General features: G+C 41.1%; 1 protein-coding gene across 2 annotated transcripts in view; it reads left to right on the forward strand.

Moving 5' to 3' along the window:
* The first annotated feature begins 8349 nt into the window (after positions 1-8349).
* AHCYL2 (adenosylhomocysteinase like 2) overlaps positions 8350-21720 on the forward strand; it is a 178825-nt gene continuing 165454 nt past the window's right edge. For both annotated transcript variants that reach the window (XM_043871889.1, XM_043871890.1), the window contains exon 1: positions 8350-8793. In XM_043871889.1, coding sequence (XP_043727824.1) covers positions 8431-8793 — 363 coding nt within the window. In that variant the 5' untranslated portion in view covers positions 8350-8430. The remainder of the gene's footprint in view (positions 8794-21720) is intronic.

Raw genomic sequence — 21720 nt, forward strand, 5'->3', positions numbered from 1 at the left:
AATTCAGAAGGGGCAGAGGAACGAGTTTTCTGTAGCAACAAACTTCAGAGAAGCGAAATGACTTGCCCACAACCTCATAGCTAGTAGGTAACAGACAGTGGGCCCAGGGCCTTCCTAACTCTGCAGTCCAGACTCTTTCTGCTCTTAGGTCTGACTTTTGGTTTTTCCTCCTATCCAGGTTGCCCATGCTGTGTTCCCTCTGACCTCCCCACATCCCCTTGTGCTTGCCCACCTTGCTTATTCTTGCCATCACTGTTCTTCTCAACAGTAGTAGAGCTAATTTCTTTCTTTTTTTTTAAATTGAAGTATAGTTGATTTACAATGTGTTAGTTTCAGATGTACAGCAAAATGATTCAATTACATATATATGTATGTTTTTCAGATTCCTTTTCATTATAGATTATTATAAGATATTGAATATAGTTCCCTGTGCTACACAGTAAGACCTTGTTGTTTATAATTAATAGTGGATTTTTTTTTAAATAGTGGATTTTATATATAATCCCAAACTACTAATTTATCCTTCCCTGCCTTTCCCCTTTGGTAATCATAAATTTGCTTGTCTGTGAGTCTATTTCTGTTTTGTAAGTAAGTTCATTTGTATCTTTTTTTTTTTTTTTTGGATTCCATGAATGATACCATGTGATATTTGTCTTTCTCTGACTTACTTAGTATGAGAATCTCTAAGTCTATCCAGTAGCTTCAAATGGCATTGTTTCATTCTTTTTTATGGCTGAGTTTTATATATATATATATACACACACACACCCCCCATCCTTTTTATCCATTCATCTGTTGATGGACATTTAGCTTGCTTCCATGTCTGTCTACTGTAAATAGACCTGCTATGAACAGTGGGGTGCACGTATCTTTTCAAATTAGTTTTCATCATTTACAGATATATGCCCAGGAATGGGATTGCTGGATCATATGTTATTTTTAGTTTTTTAAGGAATCTCCATACTGTTTTCCATAGTGACTACACCACCTCACATTCCCACCAACTATATAGAAGGATTCCCTTTTCTTCACATTCTCCAGCATCTATTATTTGTAGGCTTGTTTTTTGGCCACACCAATGGCTTGCAGGCTCTTAGTTCCCCTATCAGGGATCCAGCTTGGGCTCCAGCAGTGAAAACGCCAAGTCCTAACCTCTGATTTGCCAGGGAATTCCCTATTTGTAGGGTTTTTGTGTGTGTGTGTGTGATGACTGGTGTGAGGTGATACTTCATTGTAGTTTTTATTTTCATTTTTCTAATAATTAGAAGTGTTGAGCATCTTGTGTCTGTTGGCCATCTGTATGTCTTCAGTAGCAGAGCTATTTTTAAACCTTATCCATAGCAGTATTCAAAACAATAAAAATGATCAGTGTTGTCTAATGATCTTTTTTTGAAACAAGGGGAAATGTTAAACGATTTTCTTTCTGTCTCCATGTACATCCCCTCCATCTCTTCTTTCTTTAGTTGTATTATAACGGTGTGTTGGAGGAGTTTCTTCTGAGTTTTAAAAAGCTGAGAGGTGTTACCGGTCTGTGGAGGCTGATAGACTCTGTGACCACTAGAGGACACCGTGAGCCTACCTTTTATGAACGCTGGCCAGGCAGCTGTTGGAAGTCTGAAATTTTATGGACACTCACAGACCAATTGTTATTTTTTATAGGAGTGCCAAATCTTGTGACTGAGCAACAGTGGCCACTTTCTTACCAAAACTCTTGAGTTAGACTCCTGAAAGAAACTCCTCAGGGTCCAAGAGGAACTTGGTTGGGGGATTCCCTGTGGCTGTCCTGTTGTCAACACCTCAAGCTGGCTCCGCCCTCAGCAGCTCTATTGGGCCCCTCTTACCCCTCTCAAACTCAGTCATCCATCTTCCCAGGTTGTAAGACCTGCCTCTGTTGGTTCCAGATTCTTGTAAGCAGTATGTCCACTGCTCCAACCCTTCCTCTGCCTGTGTGTGTCTTTTTTTTTTTTTTAATCTAAGAAATTGAAAAGATACAGAAAAACACAAGGAACAACCTAATTAAACACCCATATTCCCACTACCCAGAAAAATTTTAAAATGTAAAAAAAAAAAACCTTTAAAAAATGTACCATATTTTCTTCCAACCTACATTTATGAAGAAATAAAGTAAAACAAATTTAGCTAAGTCCACTTTGACCAACACCCCTATTCCATTTTTCCTCCCACTTTCCCCTTCCTCAACCAACAAAACAACTGTCTGAATTTAGTGGGTTTTCTTTCAGTTCATTTTTATATTTTCACATGTGCAAATGAAGCTATGCATCCATAAACTATGTATTGCTTTTGACAGCTTTTTAATTTTTTAATTATATTTTTTATTGAAGTATAGTTGATTTACAGTATTCCATTGATTTCCAGTGTCCAGTACTACTGGAGTGGGTTGACATTTCCTTCTCCAGGGGGACTTCCTGACCCAGGGATAGAACCTGGGTCTCCTGTATTGCACATGGATTCTTTACCAACTGAGCCACCAAGGAAACCCCACAATGATTCGTATCTTTATAGATTAGACTCCATTTAAAGTTATTTCAAAATAATGTCTATAATTCCCTGTTTTGTACAATAGAGTTTTGCCTGCTTTTAAAGTTTGAATTTCATCTCAGTTATATGCATGATATAGTTTGAAAAGTCAAATAGTTCTACATCTTTCCAATATGGAGGATAAGGACTTAGCTCTTTTTCACCCTCCCTACTAGGAGGAAAAAGGAGGTGGAGTGGGGAGGAGTCAGTAGTGACAGTTTTGAAAGCTGGAAAGCAAATGAGTGATATTTAATTTGACAGACTTGAAAAACTAAAAGTTTTAGCCAGCAATAGGGAAAACTTATATTGCAGCACCCCTAAAAGCTTCTGAATTGGAGGCAGCAGGTACTTCAGAAGGTAGAAATGAAAGCAGGAGGATTGGTCTCTGATCCCCTCTAACCCTGAACATTCTGATGACTGCCCTTCCCAAATCTGTATGGTTGTCAGTTCATTCTCTAGAGAAGGCAAAAAGAGGGTCTGTAGCACTTGAAGGCAGTATCTTCTGGCTTCCTGAAGTTCATTTTAAGAAGTTCATTATCTTTCTAACTATTGAGTTTTTGTAAAAATGCTCCTTGACCCACTCCAGACATTTGAAGGATTGTCTCTTGGTCCCCAGAATTTTGAAATTTAACAATGATGTATATGGGGACTTCCTTGACAGTCCAGTGGTTAACACTCCTACTGTAGAGGGTGTGGGTTCGATCCCTGGTCAAAAATCCTTCATGCTACATGGCCCAGCCAAAAAAAAAAAAATCAAAAACAAAACCAACCAAACAAAAAAACAATGATGTCTATTAAGGTAGGTCTATTTTCATCCATTGGGTTGGGTACCTAGTGGCCCCCTTCATTATCGAAATTCTCATTTTTCAGCTTTGGGAAATTTTTTGAGTTATTTCTTTGATGAATCTGCCCTCCCCCACCTCTAGTTTTCTGTTACCTTTCTGGCACTCGTATTATTTGGTCTTATTGGACTGGCCCTCAAATTCATCTTCTTTTCTATTTTTTTGAATTAGAGGAAAAAATGTATTAAAGATCTGAAAAACAATTCATAAGAGATTGACTTTTCCAGAAAACTGTGGCTATGAAATCCATTGAACCTATCATGTTAAAATGTGCATTAGATACAACTAACACAAAATTGTAAATCAACCATACTTCAAAAACAGAAAAAAGAAAGAAGCCAGCATTATTCAACAATCTGAGAAAGATAAACTGCATCTTTCCTATTTTTAATTTCTTTCTATCTTTTTTTTTGGGGGGGGAGTCAGTATAGCTTGTGGGATCTTTGTTCCCCAATCAGGTATTGAACTAGGGTCCTTAGCACTGAAAGTGCAGAGTCCTAACCAGTAGACCACCAGGGAATTCCCAATTTCTCCCTCTTTTTATTTTTTGAGTTTTAAATATTTTCTGTTAGTATGCTTTCATTTTAAAGGTCTCATGTTTGTTTCCTGAATGGTCATTTCTTGAAACAGCATGTTCTTTCACAAATACAATATCTTAAGTCTCTGAGGATATTAATGAGTTTTGAGGGGGTCATGATTTCTTCTTGATGCGTAGCCTCTTGTTTTCTCCCAGTTGTTTTTTTCTGTTTGCTTATGTTGGTCTCTGTCTTCCATATTAGTTTTCTTTGTATTTCTGGTGACTTTATCTGCTCATACTAAGAGTGTGGCACTAAGTAGTTCTCTGGAAACTCTGCAAATGTAGGTATGGTCTTCACTACGGGTGATCTGGTCGGCCTATTTCCTTGGGGGAACTCTTGATGTTTATCTTCAAGTTTTCTCTATTGGACTAGCCAGATACCTTAGAGAAGTTCTTCCAGTCTTCTGCATGGACAATACATTTCTGCCTGTCAGGGTCTGGAAGCTGAATGAGCCAGGTGAAAAAAGAAGTTCTGTTGTCTCATTATCAGTTCAGGTCAGTTCAGTCACTCAGTCGTGTCCAACTCTTTGCGACCCCATCAACTGAGCACACCAGGCTTCCCTGTCCATCACTAACTCCTGAAGCTTGTTCAAACTCATCTCCATTGAGTCAGTGATGCCATCCAACCATCTCATCCTCTGTCATCCCCTTCTCCTCCTGCCTTTAATCTTTCCTAGCATCAGGGCTTTTCCAATGAGTCAGTTCTTCCCATCAGGTGACCAAAGGATTGGAGTTTCAGCTTCAACATCAGTCCTTCCAGTGAATATTCAGGACTGATTTCCTTTAGGATGGATTGCTTGGATCTCCTTGCAGTCCAAGGGATTCTCGAGTCTTCTCCAACACCACAGTTCAAAAGCATCAATTCTTCAGCACTCAGCTTTCTTTATTGTCCAACTTTCACATCCATACATGACTACTGGAAAAACCATAGCTTTGACTAGATGGACCACTGTTGGCAAAGTAATGTCTCTGCTTTGTAGTATGCTGACTAGGTTGGTCATAGCTTTTCTTCCAAGGAGCAATCTTTTAATTTCATGGCTGCAGTCACCATCTGCAGTGATTTTGGAGCCAAAAAAAAATAAAGTCTCTCACTGTTTCCACTGTTTCCCCATGTATTTGCCATGAAATGATGGGACCAGATGCCATGATCTTAGTTTTTTTAATGTTGAGTTTTAAGCCAACTTTTTCACTCTCTTCTTTCAGTTTCAAGAGGCTCTTTAGTTCTTCACTTTCTACCATAAGGGTGGTGTCATCTGCATATCTGAGGTTTTTTATATTTCTCCCAGCAATCTTGATTCCAGCTTGTGCTTCATCCAGTCCAGCATTTCTCATGATGTACTCTGCATATAAGTTAAATAAGCAGGGTGACAATATACAGCTTTGATGTACTCCTTTTCATAAACTAAATAGTTCATAAACCTGTGCTTAGTTATCCTGTTTTCATTATGGTATTTCCACCTTCAGCTGTGCCTAGTGTCCCTCAGTAATAAGATGGAGGAAGCAGGTGTGTAGGACGAAGTTGAGAATGGGTGAGGAATGTGCCCTTATGTGTGGCCTCAAGCAGAGGATGGTGCCTGGATAAAGAAAGGATGAATATCAGTTTCTTTCCAGTGCTCCAACTCCTTATGTTTTGTAACCACATCCCGTTGAAAAATTAGTTCATTCCCTCAGTAATCAAGTCTAATGGCCATCCAGGTAGGCAGCTGCTGCCTAAGAGCTTCAACACATGCCAGGTGGCTGTACCACAGCTCCCTTGTGCATTAGGGGGAAGAAAGAAATCAGTTACAGAGCTGCTAATCTCTTCTCCGACAGCTGGGGGATGAAGCTCTGAGCTGGTTCTTTATAACAGGAAGGAAATTCTGAAAGCCAGAGTGTGAAGAGAAAGCTTAAGAAGCCCTTGCGTCTGGTGGACTTGTGGGCTTTGTGGAAATGGCAGTGCTCAAATGCCTTCTCACTCAGTGGTACAAAGTTTGAAGGCCGGGATACAAAAGATTCAATTCAGGGTAGGACAACTCCACAAATGAACAGATTTCCAAGATACTAGTAGCACCAGGAAGATCAAGACAGGTGATTTCTCCCTCTCTTTTTTGCCAGGGTAAAAATAATCACTCCAAATCTAGATGTCCAATGGCCTTCTGGGGTTGTCAGGGCTATCACTTACTCTCTGAACAACCATAAACCATAAGTTCCCTTCTGCCTCAGTTTCACTGAGAACAGAGAAGAAATGATCTACCCTATAATCTGTCGGAGTCAACTGTGTTTTAATATATTATTTTTCTCAAGTATTCTTTATATAGTTAAAATCTAATAGAACGTGCAATCTGTCTCCTGCTTTTTAACTTATTTTATCACAAGCATTTATTTCCCTTTATCATTAAAAAAAAGTTCTTGGCCAACTTAATTTTTTAAAGGTTGTAACCATTTCCCTGGGCTTCCCTCCCTGGTAGCTCAGTGGTAAAGAATCTGCCTGTCAAGGTAGGAGATACAGGTTCGAACCCTGGGTTAGGAAGATCCCCTGGAGTAGGAAATGGCAACCCACTCCACTACTCTTGCCTAGGAAATCCCATGGACAGAGAAACCTGATGGCAGACCATAGGGTCACAAAAGAGTCAGGACATGACTTAGCGACTAAACAACCATTCCCCTATTGTTGGATATTAGTTTCAGATACCTTTTCATTATTAAAAATTAAACTGCCATAAATGCCTTTACGTTTACACCTTTTAAAATAAATTTTAAATTTAAAAATAATACAGAAAAATACAAAGTAAAAAATCCCAAAAAACTCACCCCAAATCCCATCACTTAAGGAAATCACTATTCATATTTTAGTTAGTATTCCTCTTTGCTGATATACTTATTTGAATTTTACATTATATCCCTGAAACTGAGCAAGACTCTGTGGGACCCTCTTCCGGACAAAAGCTCTTCCATGTCCTCTGTTTCTTGTTTGTAATTAAAAAAAAAAAAAAAAAGACTTTAATCTTTTAGGTACTCCCCAAATCCCAAACAGCAGGCTCAAGCATTTAACAGGACAATAGAGTCACAGGACTCATAGTTCCTCCTGAAGAGATATAGGTAATAATCTGATACATATCTCTGAGCTCTTCTACAGAACCTAAAACCCCCTACCCAGGCAGATGATGGTGAGCGCATGCATGTGACCACAAGTATGTGTACCGTAGACACGTTGGAACCAGAAGGTTGAGATTCCCCAGACATCCAGACATCGTCCAATCAGAATAGTCACACATTGGCAGCCCTCACCCCAAATTTTGTCTATGTGGGAGTTCGGGTTTTCTTGAGCATTAGCTCCCTCTTGTGCCTGGCACTCTGTAATAAACATTTCTGTGCTCCAAACTCTGACATTTTGGTTTATTTTACCTCTTTGTGCCACTAGCATGCAAACTTAGGTTGGACATCTATTAGAATTCACAGAGTGGGAATTCCCTGGTGGTTGGGTGGTTAGGACTCACTACTTCACTGCTGAAGGCCCGGGGTTCAATTCCTGAACTAAGATCCCACAAGCTGAACGGAGGGGCAAAGAGAAAAGGAGAAGAAAGAAAAGAGAATTATCAGGGCAAAAGAATTAAGCTTAAGGCAACGTGTAATTCTTTTGTCGTTGTTGTTTAGTCGCTAAGTGGTGTCTGACTCTTTAGCCTTAAAATTTCTTACCTAGTAATACCGAACTTCTATTTTTTTGGAATGTTCTAGAAATCACCACAGAACGTAAGGTCTTATTTTATTCTTTCTAAAAACAAAGCCATTAAAGTTCAGAAAGGTGTTAGGGTTCCCTTTCACTGAGGCAGAAAAATCAAGTCACTTTAAGCCTGAGGCCAGCACTCTCCCCACGTGATGCCGCTTTTCCTTTAAATGCCTGCTTACGTGATCCTAGACTAGCACACAGGGAGGAAATGTACACTGTCAACGTAGAGAGTCCTTTCTTCCCCCACCTTCCCAGGCGGAGGGTTTCTAGTGTTGTCGCCCCGGAAGCCCCAGTTCCTCTGGAGACTTTCTCTTCCTCATGTCCTTTGTCGTGTCACCCGTTCTCACTCCTTTCCGTTAGTCGCCTGGACTAGAGCTCCACTACTACTACAGAATCCCGCTAGCCGGAAGGAGACAGGGACTACAATTTCCAGGGGGCACTGCGGCCCCGCCCTCGGCAGCGCGCAGTGGTGGTCGGGGGCTGAGGTCCCACGGTGTTTTCGCCGCGTGCGGCCCTGAGCAAGCGCACTACAGGTTCCGTGGCACCACGCGCGCGAGCTGGCAGGGTCGGGTTGGGCGGGGCGGGGCGGGGCGGGGAGGGAGAGGCCGGGGCTGGCTGGAGAGTTGGCGGGCGGGCAGAGGAAGGGGGTGGGAGTGGAGGCGATGGAGGGGAGGAGTGGGGGAATGGGGGAGGGAAGGGGAAGGGAGGCGGGAGGCGGGGCCGAGCCGGAGCTAGAGTCTGAGCCGGCGGTTGCAGTGGAGGCGGTGATGTCGGTGCAGGTCGTGTCAGCAGCTGCTGCCGCGAAGGTGCCTGAGGTGGAGCTGAAGGACCTGAGCCCCTCCGAGGCGGAGCCGCAGCTGGGACTGAGCACAGCGGCCGTGAGCGCCATGGCCCCCCCAGCGGGTGGCGGGGACCCTGAAGCTCCAGCTCCGGCGGCGGAGCGGCCCCCGGCCCCCGGTCCAGGATCGGGGCCCGCCGCGGCTCTCAGCCCGGCCGCTGGGAAAGTGCCTCAGGCGTCGGCCATGAAGCGGAGCGACCCTCATCACCAGCATCAGAGGCACCGCGACGGCGGCGAGGCCCTGGTCAGCCCCGACGGCACCGTCACCGAGGCGCCGCGCACAGTCAAGAAGGTATTGGGGCCGGGCTGCCTCTTTCGGAGAGGGAGGGTGGTGGGGAACCGCAGATCCTCTCGGCGCGGCGGCACCACTCTCCACGCCCTCCCTTCTGATGCTGGAAGTAGAGACATCTCTTTTCCCCTTAAACCCACTCTCTCAGAGATGCCCGCACCCGGGCCCCAGTGCTGGGGGGCGAAGACTCCAGGTGGTACGGCCGTACTTCTCTGGGAATAACATGGAGGTAGCGCCCTCCCTTACTACTTGGAATAGGCTGGGAGAGGAGAGGCACCTCGTATTACACCTCTCTGTACTCCTAACCTACTCCCGTGTGTGTTTTCCAGACTGTCGGGGAGAAGACCCAGATGGTGTAGAAAAGCCTTACTGCTTCTGCGAGTTCACCCAGTAATAAGGGTTGAAAGAGCTTTTCCGTTTGGACATCTTTTCTGTAAGGAGTAGTTACCTCGCGTTGAGATCCTCAGTTGTCTGTTTCTTTACAGAAGATGACTCTCTGCCTTTCTGTGGCCAGGCGCTTCCATCTAGCAGTACTGATGCCGTGCCCTTCGTTCCACATACTGCAAGATCCTTAGGTTTTCTCTGAAAGTAGAAGGGTAATAGGGTAATGGAGAGATTCACTTCACTCTCCTCTCTTCAGAGGTTTGTCCTCTCAGTTCAGTAGTTGGTCACTAGGATTATTAGACTGTGTATGAAGAGAATGATTGTTTTTATTGGTTCTTTTATTATGGTCCGTAAGTGTTAGGAAGAAATGCTTCTACTTTTGGGAAAGGCGATCTCTGTCAGATTTTCTGTCTCAACTGCCAGCTTCTTTCAGATATAGTTTTGAAGAGGCAGTAGTCTCAGAACACCAAGGAGTAGATGTGCCTGAATGTTTGATATTCTCAGTATTACCCTTGCAATGGCTGTCTGTGGTGTCCTCTCAGAAAGCAAATCAGTACAGAGAAAAATGGCAGATATTGCAAAAACAGGGTTGTAGATTATCACTGTAATTTCCGAGGTATTATGCAAACACAGAGATATACAGGGTTTTTCTTTTTGTAAATGATTTATCAGAACAGCAAGAAAGTGATGTGAAATCTGCATTGGTTTCACTGTGCAGGGCTCAGCTGAGTTGAAACCTTGTATCCAGCCTAACTTTGATTGTAATAGCCTCATTATTAAGGTGTAAATCAGAGAACTCTTGCATTCTAATTACTAAAATATAGTGATAACATCAGAGGCAAGGGTAAAGGAATTTGTTTAATGATGCTTTAGGACAATGTCTTTCTCATTTGCGTTATGAAACTCCTCTGGGAAGAATTATTGGGGGAAAGGAGAGGCAGCATGGGCACCATGGCTTCCCTTGTGGCTCAGCCGGTAAAGAATCTGCCTGTAATGCAGGAGACCCCCTGGGTCTGGAAGCTCTGCTGGAGAAGGGATAGGCTTCCCACTCTAGTATTCTTCAGCTTCCCTGGTGACTCAGCTGGTAAAGAATCCACCTGCGAAAAAAAAAAAAAGAATCCACCTGCGATGCAGGAGACTTGGGTTCGATCCCTGGGTTGGGAAGATCCCCCAGAGAAGAAAACAGCTACCCACCCCAGTATTCCGGCCTGGAGAATTCCATGGACTGTATAGTCCATGGGGTCACAAAGAGTTGGACATGACTGAGCAACTTTCACACATTCACACACACATGGGCATCAAAGCTGGTAGTACCTAGATATGAGTCTGGAAATCTGAAACATTTGTAATTAGTTGAGTTGCTTTATAACTTTGGCCAAATTCTGTGATTAAGGGTCTTTTTGTGTAAAACCTGCAGATTAAGTCTCGAGCATAATAGTGTTCAACAAATTGACCTTGCCATGCAGCTTTTGGGATCTTTAGTTTACCAGGAATTGAATACTGGGTCCTAGCAGTGAAAGCTCAGAGTTCTAACCACTGGACTGCCAAGGAATTCCCCAACAAATGGCCTTTAGACCATGGGATTTACAGTCTAGCAGACCTGGGTTTGAATCCTAGCATCCCTACGAGCTAGCTTTTGGGTAATTTCTAAATTCTCTGAGTCTTAGTTGTCTCTTTTACAAAATGAGGTTACTGATATGATTGAAGGTTAGAAATATTTGTAGAGGACTTACTGTTGAACTTGGCACATATAATAAGGGCTGAAGAAATTATAGCTATTGTTAAGAGTTGATTTTATTTTTTTCTTTCTCCAGTCATGGCTTGAGTGCACCACCATGGCTTCCTTTAAAAGGTATATACAGTTCAATAGTTTCTATATAAAACAGTGAACATGAGAGACCAACATATCAGTCTGTTTTTCCTAATTCTAGATGTGTTTCTTGACCATTTTCCTTGTTGCTGAACCACCTTCTTCCTGTTTTTCCAGCATTAAAATGTGGGTCCCATGATTCTAGATTTACTCAGCAGCCTCAAGGCTATGAAAGACAGGGCTGAGCTTGCCTTACAATGTTAATTGCAACCAAAAAACAGCTTCTCCACTGGAAGTATAACAGGCGAAGCTCTGGGCCAAGTTGCAGCCCTGTGACACAACTGCAGGCATTTCTGAGCGGCTTTTAGGGGGTAGAACCTTTTAACTTTCTTGACATTGAAGTAGCTCAATTAAAACAAGTGTGCGAGACTGACCTTTCTTTTTTTTTTTTTTTTGAGACTGACCTTTCTTAAAGTTGAAAGTCACCTCCTCAAGGGACTGCCGTGTGATTTTGATTTGTTGAACCTTTCTTGATTTTTTTTTTTTTAGTTTATTTAAATAATCATTCTGACCTTCATTCCCTTCTGCTTTTATTTAGTGTAGGGAGGGACTGGAGGTACTAAGGATTGAAATAGCTGCCTTTGACCATGTAATTGATGACTGTTGCTCTCATTTTTTAATTGTCACATACAAGCTTATTTATCTTAAGCTTATTTCCCCCCACTGATGGTTTCCCTTACTCTATTTGTGTATCTGTCATTAGTTTTCTTAGTACCATTACTCTGTTCTGTCACACGAGGGAAATAAACTTTTTTATAAGAGTCAGAATTCCCAAGTGCAGCATTTAATAAGAGTGAACATATGGTGTGCAGGTTACTCAGTCCTGTCTTATCTTTGGCATCTACCTCCATCCTGTAACTTGTGGTGCTCTGGGGACAGATCTTGTCACCGTGGCTGTCATATATTTGTATATAATGTCTTTCTTTGTAAGTGAACTCAACAAACCAAAAATCTCTGTAAGAAGTGATCTGTGAAATAGGACGATACGGTCCACTGTGAATGCAGTAGCAGTATTTGAGAGGATTTCTTTCCCGTGTTCTTGAAAATGGAGTAATAGGAATGTCATACCACAGTAGAGAAAGCAATGTGGGAGAGAATTTATTTCAGAAAAGGTAAAACTTCCAGTAGTCACGTATGAATGTGAGAGTTGGACTGTAAAGAAAGTTGAGCGCAGAAGAATTGATGCTTTTGAACTGTGGTGTTGGAGAGGACTCTTGAGATTCCCTTGGACTGCAAGGAGATCCAACCAGTCCATCCTAAAGCAGATCAGTCCTGGGTGTTCGTTGGAGGGACTGATGTTGAAGCTGAAACTCCAATCCTTTGGTCACCTGATGGGAAGAACTGACTCATTGGAAAAGACCCTGATGCTGGGAAAGATTGAGGGCAGGAGGAGAAGGGGACATCAGAGGATGAGATGGTTGGATGGCATCACCAACACAATGGACATGGGTTTGGGTGGACTCCGGGAGTTGGTGATGGACAGGGAGGCCTGGCATGCTGCAGTTTATGGGGTCGCAAGGAGTCGGACACGACTGAGCGACTGAACTGAACTGAACTGAAAACTTTCTCATGATAAATCTGTGAGCTTAAGAACCACAACTAGTTTGTGCTTACGTCAATATCAGTAATGACCATGTTCAAGCAGATTCTTTTTTTTTTGGCAAGGGAATCCACCTTGTGCTGGCTTTGTTGCTGTCAGCAGAGAATGAGTTCAGCCATGCTAGCGCCTTCTTGTCCTGAATTCTTTAAGCTCTTTATTTGGTTAATTATGGATTACTAAAATGGAACCTTTTGGATATAGTCATGGGAATGCAAGAGCAGTTTTGTTCCTTTTGCCAGTTAGGAAAATACAGCCTTGCAGAATGTTTGGTAAGGCAGTTGGCAGATTGACCCTAATAACAGTTACCATTAATTGGCCCCCCCTTTTATTTCTAATTGGCCCTTTCTATGCCAGGAATTGTTATCAGCATTTTTCTAATCCTGACAGCTACACAATGAGATATAAGTGGCATTATTTCCATTTCACAGATAAGGGAATGAGGTCCAGAGAAGGCAAAGTGCCTTGACCAAGGTTATACATCTAGAGGGGGCAGAGGTAGGACTTCAAATCCCTGTTTTAAGCCTTTGTTTCCAAAGCCCATTTCTTTTTATTATGCCACAGTGACTCTAACTTCTTAGTCGCTGGGTTCTGGCTTTCTCCCAGAAGTCTTTCAAAATACTCAGTGAACTCTAAGGTATGTCTCTCTGATTTAAGACTTAGGTCATCCTAAGTAAAGAATAAAACCAAAGTAAAGAGGATCTGAGTCAGGGCTTTAGGAAGAGAATGGGAAAAAATTGTACAAATGTAGAATCTCAAACAATTATAAAATTATGAGAGTGGGAGAAGAGGATCTTATATGTGTGTATAAAAAAGTGTTTCAAGATCAATAATGCATTTTCACATGAGTAATTGAGTGACAATTAGAGAGATGTATTCTTATTTTTAAAGTTATGAATAAATCAGGAGGGCTAGAGGACTATGTTCCTCTTTCCTATCCAGCTAACATTTTCCTTGTTCTTTAAGACTCACCTTCTTTATGAATTGATCTGTAATGAAACATTTTGAAAATTAAAAGGGGGAAAAAAAAAAAGAAAATTAAAAGGGGAAGCATACTGTTATGTATTCCTGCTGTGTCCCAGGCATTGTATTAGAGCTTTACACATCCTATTTTATTTAAGCCTTTTAAGAGCTGTCAGAAATAGTTTGTATCATCCTTGTTTTATTGAGGAAACTGAGGGCTGAAGAGATTTTGTGTCAAGGTTACACATGTAGTAACTGATATGAGCCAACAGAACTCTAATCTGTTTGACTCTCATGCCCTAACTCCATTGCTTTTCAGTTGAAGTATCTCTCTGTTTAAAGCTTAGACTGCACTTTTAAATCTTAATCTGCATATTTTTGTGGATTTTCTGTTATTTCACTAATAGGCCATCTCTTTTTATTTATTGAGTTTGTTTAATGATCTACCATATATCTATGTCAACATTTATGAATTTTCTGACAAGGCAGCCTATAATTTGTATTAGTATAATTTCTGAATTCTACTTTTCCTGGGAAAGATTGAACATTAAGAGATGTTTCAGGAGGTTGTTCAGAGCTGAAGTTGCAGTTGTGTGTTTAATGTCTTGAGGAAGACGACTTAGGTCCTAGTGTCCAGTTAATAGAAGAAATGGAGAGTTCCTTGAAAAGAGACAGTTAGTTTCTCTGTCATTTCCTTGAAAGTGTTCCCCTTCCCCACAGTAAAAGAAAAAAAAAAAGGGAAGAGATTTGTTGGGATTTTCATTCAGATTTTGTTCTTTCTTGGTAGTCCTAGGTAGTCCTTGTTTAAATAATTCAGAGAGGGACAACTGATGTGAGTGGGAAAATAGTATATCTTGGCATCTGTCCCAGTCCACCCCGCCCCCCCCACTGTGTTCAGGTGGTATGTAGAATTACAGGAGCTGAGATTCCTCTCCCCCAATAAGAGGTTTAGTTAGCTTGATCAGGTTTCTGTGGAATTTGTAGGAGCTTTTTACGGTCTGAATGACCTATGGCCCCAGATTTGACGAGAGCTGAGCAGAGGAGAAGGCAGTGGACGTCTATAATAGTTGTATATAATACAACTTCTATAATAGTTGTAAGTAAAACTATTTTGGTTAAATTAAATCACTGAAGCCAAATGACGTGTATGATTTTCAGTCCCCTCTTCTGGAACTGTATTCTGCCACAGTTCAGTTAGCCATTTTCCCTCTTGGACACTGCGTTAATAGCTGGTGATTTCCTATTCTTTATTTCTTTTTTTCCCCCCAGGAGTCTATCAGTAGAAATGGGTTGGTTTGGAGCACCTGGTTCTTCTTAGCTTAGAACTTTTTTTATTTTTATTTTATTTTATTTTTTTTAGCTTATAACTTAAATTAAGGAAGGGTATAAACTGTAAGGAAGTGTATAAAGGTCCTTGATCGGCTAGTTGAGTTTCTGTGAGTACAAATCAGGCTTTTCCTTAAAGCCATTCTGAATACTACAAAGCTTTCATTGAAAGTTAAGTACGCTGACACTTAAACTGGCTTCAGCTTCCCTATAGATTTATCTCCTACTGTGCTCCAATGTGGATCCTTCTATTCATTCTAAAAGATTTGATTTGATATTATTGACTACCTTTTCTTGGAAACTTTTATCACCTTCACTTATAACTCATTTACAGCTACCATTTATTGAATATTTACTCTCTTTCAGGCATCTCTCTATCTCATCTCATTTACTTCTCATAATGACCATCAGATGAATATTATTATAAAATAATATTATTATTTTACAGATTAGAAAATGCAGGCTCAAAGAGAGTGATTTGCCCAGGGCTCTGCCAGTCCTTAATGCCTTTGGGATTAGTGAGATGAAGCACTGCCCACAGCAGTAGTGGGAGGCTTTGCCATTCTGCCAGCCCCTTACTTTTCTGATTAAACTCCCGGTGAAACCTGCTTAAGTTACTCCACCTGGGCTGCTGAGATTACTCTGCAACCATCTGGACTCCAGGATCTATCCTTTTCCAAGGGGAAGTCTCATTCCCTGTTTACTTTAGCCACTACCTGATGCCCACCTCAGTCAGCCATTGTCTTCCTCATACTCATTCCCTTCCTACTCCCTTCATCCTCTCAGCCAGTCCAGTCTTCCCAAACCTTTCCACTATGTTCTGAACAACTTGCCCATCTATTATCAGCATATCTTCTTGTAGCATCAGGCTGTAGCAACAGGGTCAAGTTACAGGGGCAACAGTGGCAACTGGCACCCTGAACTATAATTGTGCAGCCCAAGCTGCAGCAGCTCCTGCTTGACCTAAAGCAAACATGACGTGTTTCCTAAGCCCATTCTGTGGTGGTGTTTTTAGCTGTGTTGCCCTGGGGCAGGTTCTCTGCTCTGAAAGTTACCTCATGTCCTTCCGATACATTCTTTTTCTGTCCAGTCCAGCCAGAGTTGACTTCTGCTCTTTATGGAACTCTGGGAGGTACACTGGTTGAACCTAACTATCTGCATTTATAGCTGCCTGCATCTATGGAGCTGAGTGTTTGCTAGAGAAAATCAGAAAACCAGGCAGATCCATGTCACTATAAATTCATAATCATCAGCCTCATATGCTTGATCACCATTGCCTAGTAACATCATACATTCTCTAGTAAGTTCACTTTAAGCCTCACTGCAAATAATTATTTAATATTGTATCTATTTACTTCTAATTTCAAGTGTTTTAAAAACAGTGATATACCCTCTACTTGTTATAAAAACAGAAGCCACCAAAAGAGAATTCCTTCCATCTTTGTACCTCCCAAATCTGCAAACCTGCCTGCATTTGGGGTTCATCTTTTTCTTCTCTCGTGATACGATAGTGGAAGACATATCTTTCATTTTGTCAAAGAGCAGTCCCTCCACAAGTACTCTAATCACATTCTTTGATCTTCTTAAAGAACTTCTTTTGGTTATTTCCTCTTTCCACCAGAGCCTTTCCTACAGATTTCCTTGCTGTAATCTCGCCCATTTTGAAAACCCTGTCCTTTGACCCCTATATCTGCTTTCTGTTACTGACCTATCTTTTTGTCCCGTTGCCCAGCTAAGTTTCTTAAAGAAGTTTTCAATGTATGCTATGTACACTTCTTTCCTTTCCAAAGACTTTTTAAAAATTAATTTTCTGGAGGCTGGACTGTGCTATGTCTTCATTTCTGCTCACAGATTTTCTCTCGTTGCGACAAGCGGGTGCTACTCTTTGTTGCAATGCATGTTTTCTTCTCATTGCAGTGGCTTCTCTTGTTGTGGAGCACAGGTTCTAGGGCACCTACTCGGTTGTTGCAGCTCACGGACTTTGTTACCCGGAGGCATGTGGAATCTTCCTGGGCCAGGGATTGAATCCATGTCCCCAGATTCGTAACCACTGGATCCCCAGAGAAGCCCCCTACAGACTTTTTTAAAAATATATGTATGTATTTGGCTGAGTCAGATCTTCGTTGCAGTACATGGACCTTCAATCATCATTGCAACTTAAGAGATCTTTAGTTGTGGCATATGGGATCTAGTTACCTGATCAGGGGTGAAACTTGCCCCCTCTGCATTGGAAGCACAGAGTATTAGCCTCTGGACCTCCAGGAAGTCCATTCACAGACTCTAATTCACTCCTACTCAAATACCCTGACTCACACAATGCCCTCTTGCTAAAGTTGCTAATGTCCATCAGATTGAAAAGCATGGCCATCTGTTTTTTTCATACCTCATCATATCAGACATCTTGGCAGCATTTGACACCAACTTCTTATTAAAACACTCTCCTCTGTTGTCTTCCATGACCCTCCTCTTTACAAGTTTTCCTTTTATTTCTCTAGCTGCTCCTTCTAAGTCTTCTTTATAGGCGCTTTCTCCTTGGTCCTGGGCCCTCTGCGCTTTCCATTGTGTTTTTCCCCTGTCATCCACAGTATTCCTGTGCCTTTGAGTATCATCTGTATATGAACAACTACCCAAATTATTTCTTTAAGTCAGGACCCCTCTTCAGAATGCCAGTCTTGTGTGTGTGTGTGTGTGTGTGTGTGTGTACAACTGCCTACTTGCAGTTGAACTTCAGAACTAATGTCAAAGATGGAACTTTTATCTCCTGTCTGATCCTTATAATGTGTTCTTCCTGTTTTCTTCATATCAGTAAAATGGTATTTACATTATTTTTCACCTTTTAAAAAAATATTTTTAATTATACAAGTAATGCTTGAATATATTCTTGTAAAATAATTCAATCTAATGAAGACTGGCTGTTAGCCAGTCTTTTCCCCTCCCCAGAGACTTTTGCTGTCAGTTTATCTTTCTCAGATTTATATTCATATTGTACATAGAGAAATTGGTAGTTTTGTAATAAGTTGTACATAAATAAAAGCACATTATGTATATATGTTGTATTACAGGTTGCTTTTTCCACTTAACAGAATGTCTCGGAGCTTTTTATATATCAGTACATGTATATGAATCTCATACTTTTTGACTGCTGATTTTCAAGGTCTATAGCTTTGTTGTTTATTAAACTTTTTTGTTGATACACATTTACTGTAATTTTTATGTGTGGTAACTATCTGTATGCATTCTCTCTGTGTTAATCTGTTAGTGTTTCTCTAGGATGGACACCTTAAAATAGAGTTTTGGAGTTGAAAGATATCCACATTTTAAACTTAATCCATAATATCATGTTGCCTTGAAAATCATAGTACCATTTTACACATCAATTATACAAGAAACCCTTTTACTGTACCTTTCCCAATACTGGATATTTTTACATCTTCTATGAGAAAAGTTAAAGTCACTCAGCCGTGTCCAATTCTTTGTGACCCCATGGACTGTGTATAGTCCATGGAATTCTCCAGGCCAGAATACTGGAGTGGGTAGCCTTTCCTTTCTCCAGGGGATCTTCCCAACCCAGGGATCAAATCCAGGTCTCCCTCATTGCAGGTAGATTCTTTACCAGCTGAGCCACCAGGTAAGCCCAAGAATACTGGAGTGGGTAGTCTATCCCTTCTCCAGTGGATCTTCCAGTCGGGGTCTCCTGCGTTACAGGCGAATTCTTTACCAACTGAGCTATCAGGGAAGCCCAACAGGGAAATTTCTATGAGAAAAGTCTTTTACTGTTGTTTTTATTAGTACTTTTCTGCTTACAGTGAGGCTGAGAATATTTTCATGAATAGATTGGTAATTTATATTTTTTTTATAATTGTCTATTCATATTCATTTGTTAACAGATATTTATTGGGGACTACTGTGTGCCAAGTGCTGGGGATTCAGCAAAACAGATAAAGATTTCTGTCCTATGAGCTTGTCTTTTTCATGCTGGCATATAGGAATCTTTACATTTTCTGAATATATTTTTTCTGGCCTCACAGTGTTTTGGATCTTAGTTCCCCCGACAAGGGATCTAACCCGCACCTGCTCTGGAAGCACGGAGTCTTAACCAAGTTTTAAGGGCTGGGTGGCCAGGGAAGTCCCTGGATATTAATTCTGTATATGTATGTTGCAAATATTTTTTCCTACTCTGTTTCTTGTTGACTTGTAACTTTGTTTATATTAAACATTTTCATGTAGTCAGATTGGTGAGTTTTTTTTCAGACTTTAAACTTTTTATTCTGTATTGGAGTACAGCTGATTAACAGTGTCATGGCAGTTTCAGGTGACAGTGAAGGGATTCAGCCATATATGTACGTGCATCCACTCTCTGCCAATTCCCCAGGCCCCGTTTTTTCTTTTATGGCTTACATATTTGTGTCTTAGAATGGCCTTTCCTACCCCAGACTTATTAACAAGTTATTTTATATTTTCTTCAGCTGTTTTCATGGTTTTGTTTATTATCTTTTGGTCTTCAGTCCATCTAGAATTTATTTTTGTTTGTAACGTAAGGTAGGGACTATTTGGAGTGTAAAAGGTGAAAGTGAAAGTTATATCACTCAGTCGTGTCCGACTCTTTGCGACCCCATGGACTGTAGTCTACCAGGATCCTCCGTCCATGGAATTTTCCTGGCAAGAGTACTGGAGTGGGTTGCCATTACCTTCTCCAGGGAATCCTCCCAACCCAGGAATCAAACCCGGGTTTCCTGCACTGTAGGCAGACGCTTTATCGTCTGAGTGTAAGATCGCTGTATTTGTCCCCAAGTAAAATTTAATATTTTACTTACTCGGTTTGTTCTTTCTCCTTTTTTCTCCCCCCATTTAACTTGTCCTTCCTAACAGTTTTTCTTTCTTAACATTTAGCAGGAAGTGTAGAAGTAACTTTTTAAGTGAAAACTCTTTTTAACTCAAGAAGGACAGACACTAAAATTGCCATCCTGGTAGCACCAGCTTTTCCAAAATGACACCTGATTTTTTTTTTAAGGCATTGCCAGGAATTGAGTATGTGTAATGTAACTGTAGGAAGAGCATTTTTTTTTCCCCCCTCAGGTATATACTTGTGTGCATCTGCCTTTCAAAGTTGACATTACCTGCTTCAGGTTAAAGAAAGACTTCTTTTCTTGACAGTTATAAAGTGTCTTCTTCAACAAAGCTTTTGTTGGGTAAAACTTGACTGATTCTACTCTTGGATCACTGTGCTTTGGGAAGCAAGTAGAACAGAAATTTTTACTACATTTGTGTCTATTGTTTCTGTGAAAGAGAAAAAGTGACTGGTCTAATGCCAGTTCCTTTTTAGGGCCTTCTACTGTATTGTAGAATTAGAGAAGCAATTTTACTGCTTTCGGATATTTGTCTAACTATCTCCCCCAGTACATTCTGAGCATCTTTTGTGCAAAAACCACCTATATGTTGTGTGCTAACCACTGCTAAGTAGTAGGGTTATTAAGTCAAAATACTATTCTTGGCCTCAAGGAGAGGGTAGGGAATGTAGATAGGAAAATAAATACGTCTAGTTTAGTATGAGCACTACTAGAAGCAGGAATGTTTGCAGTTTGCAGAGGTCAGCATTAAAACTGAGGTCTGTCACCTTAGAAAAGGAGTTGGTTGTCCACCCAGGATGCTTCACAATGTAGCAGAACGTTTGTGAGGTTTCCATGTTCCAGCTTTACAAATCTAGAAATTCATATTTTTAGTACACTTCACCTCTTAGGACTGGTTCATTCACTTCTTAGGACTGGTCCATTCAAACCACACTCACCAGAGACTCATTTAAAACAAAGTAACTTCTAATTTTTGGTCAGAAGATAACATTCAATACATGTCAATTTTAGGAGACTCTGGAACTTCTACATGGGAAGTCTAATCATAGTTAAAGGCCGTTTTTTAAGTTTGGAATCTTTTAGGTACTTGCTGCTCAAACCCATCTATGACCAGAATCATTGACATCACCTAGGAGTTGTTAGAAATGCACAATCTCAGGCAATTTGGTTCATGCTAGTGTGTACCCACCAGAACCTTAGTTTTTTACTCATTGTTGAATAAGGTTGGCTTAGCAGTTGGCTTATTTCTTTTTCTCTTTTACGCAGTCTCAGAGTAGAGAGGCAAGAAAATCATTTTTTGTGGTAGGGTGGAAATTTATAATGAAACATTGTAAGACTTGCAATATTTGATAAACAGAGACAGAAGCTTAGATGGGCACTGATACACAAAGACACACACACACAGATTCCCCTATGTACATAGAACCCCCCAAGACCCCTCCACTCAGACACCCCTGCCCACACACACAAGGGTCTCCATAAAGTCCCGAACTTAGACCCACAGAGATACCCTGAAGCCTGCCCCAGCACAGAGAGAGATGCACACACTCCCAATAGGTAATGTGTGAAACTCAGATTTTTGTAGGACTTAAGTAGTGTTCTCCATAGTTATTTTGAAGAGATGGGATGAGTATACTCTCTAAGGTACTTTTAACTGAACCAGAAAATAAAGCAAAAATAGATTGGCTGCCACTGGGTCTATAGAACAGTGGGTGCTAAAGCCAGTTTTATTTGAATTCTTGTTTTTGGAACTACTTGTTCCTGGGCATCATTTTGAGCCTGATATACTTACTACATGCTTGGATGGAAGGAAAGTCGTTATGTTTCTCTCAGGAGCTTGCTTGCTAGATTGCTGGTTAAGCAGAGTTTCATGCTCAGTGCCCTGGATGCTATCTGAGTCACATAAGTCTGCCCAGGATGGGAAGATCCAGAAACACTGCACT

This window comes from Cervus elaphus, chromosome 18, assembly GCF_910594005.1.
Source record: "Cervus elaphus chromosome 18, mCerEla1.1, whole genome shotgun sequence".
Classification (NCBI taxonomy): domain Eukaryota; kingdom Metazoa; phylum Chordata; class Mammalia; order Artiodactyla; family Cervidae; genus Cervus; species Cervus elaphus.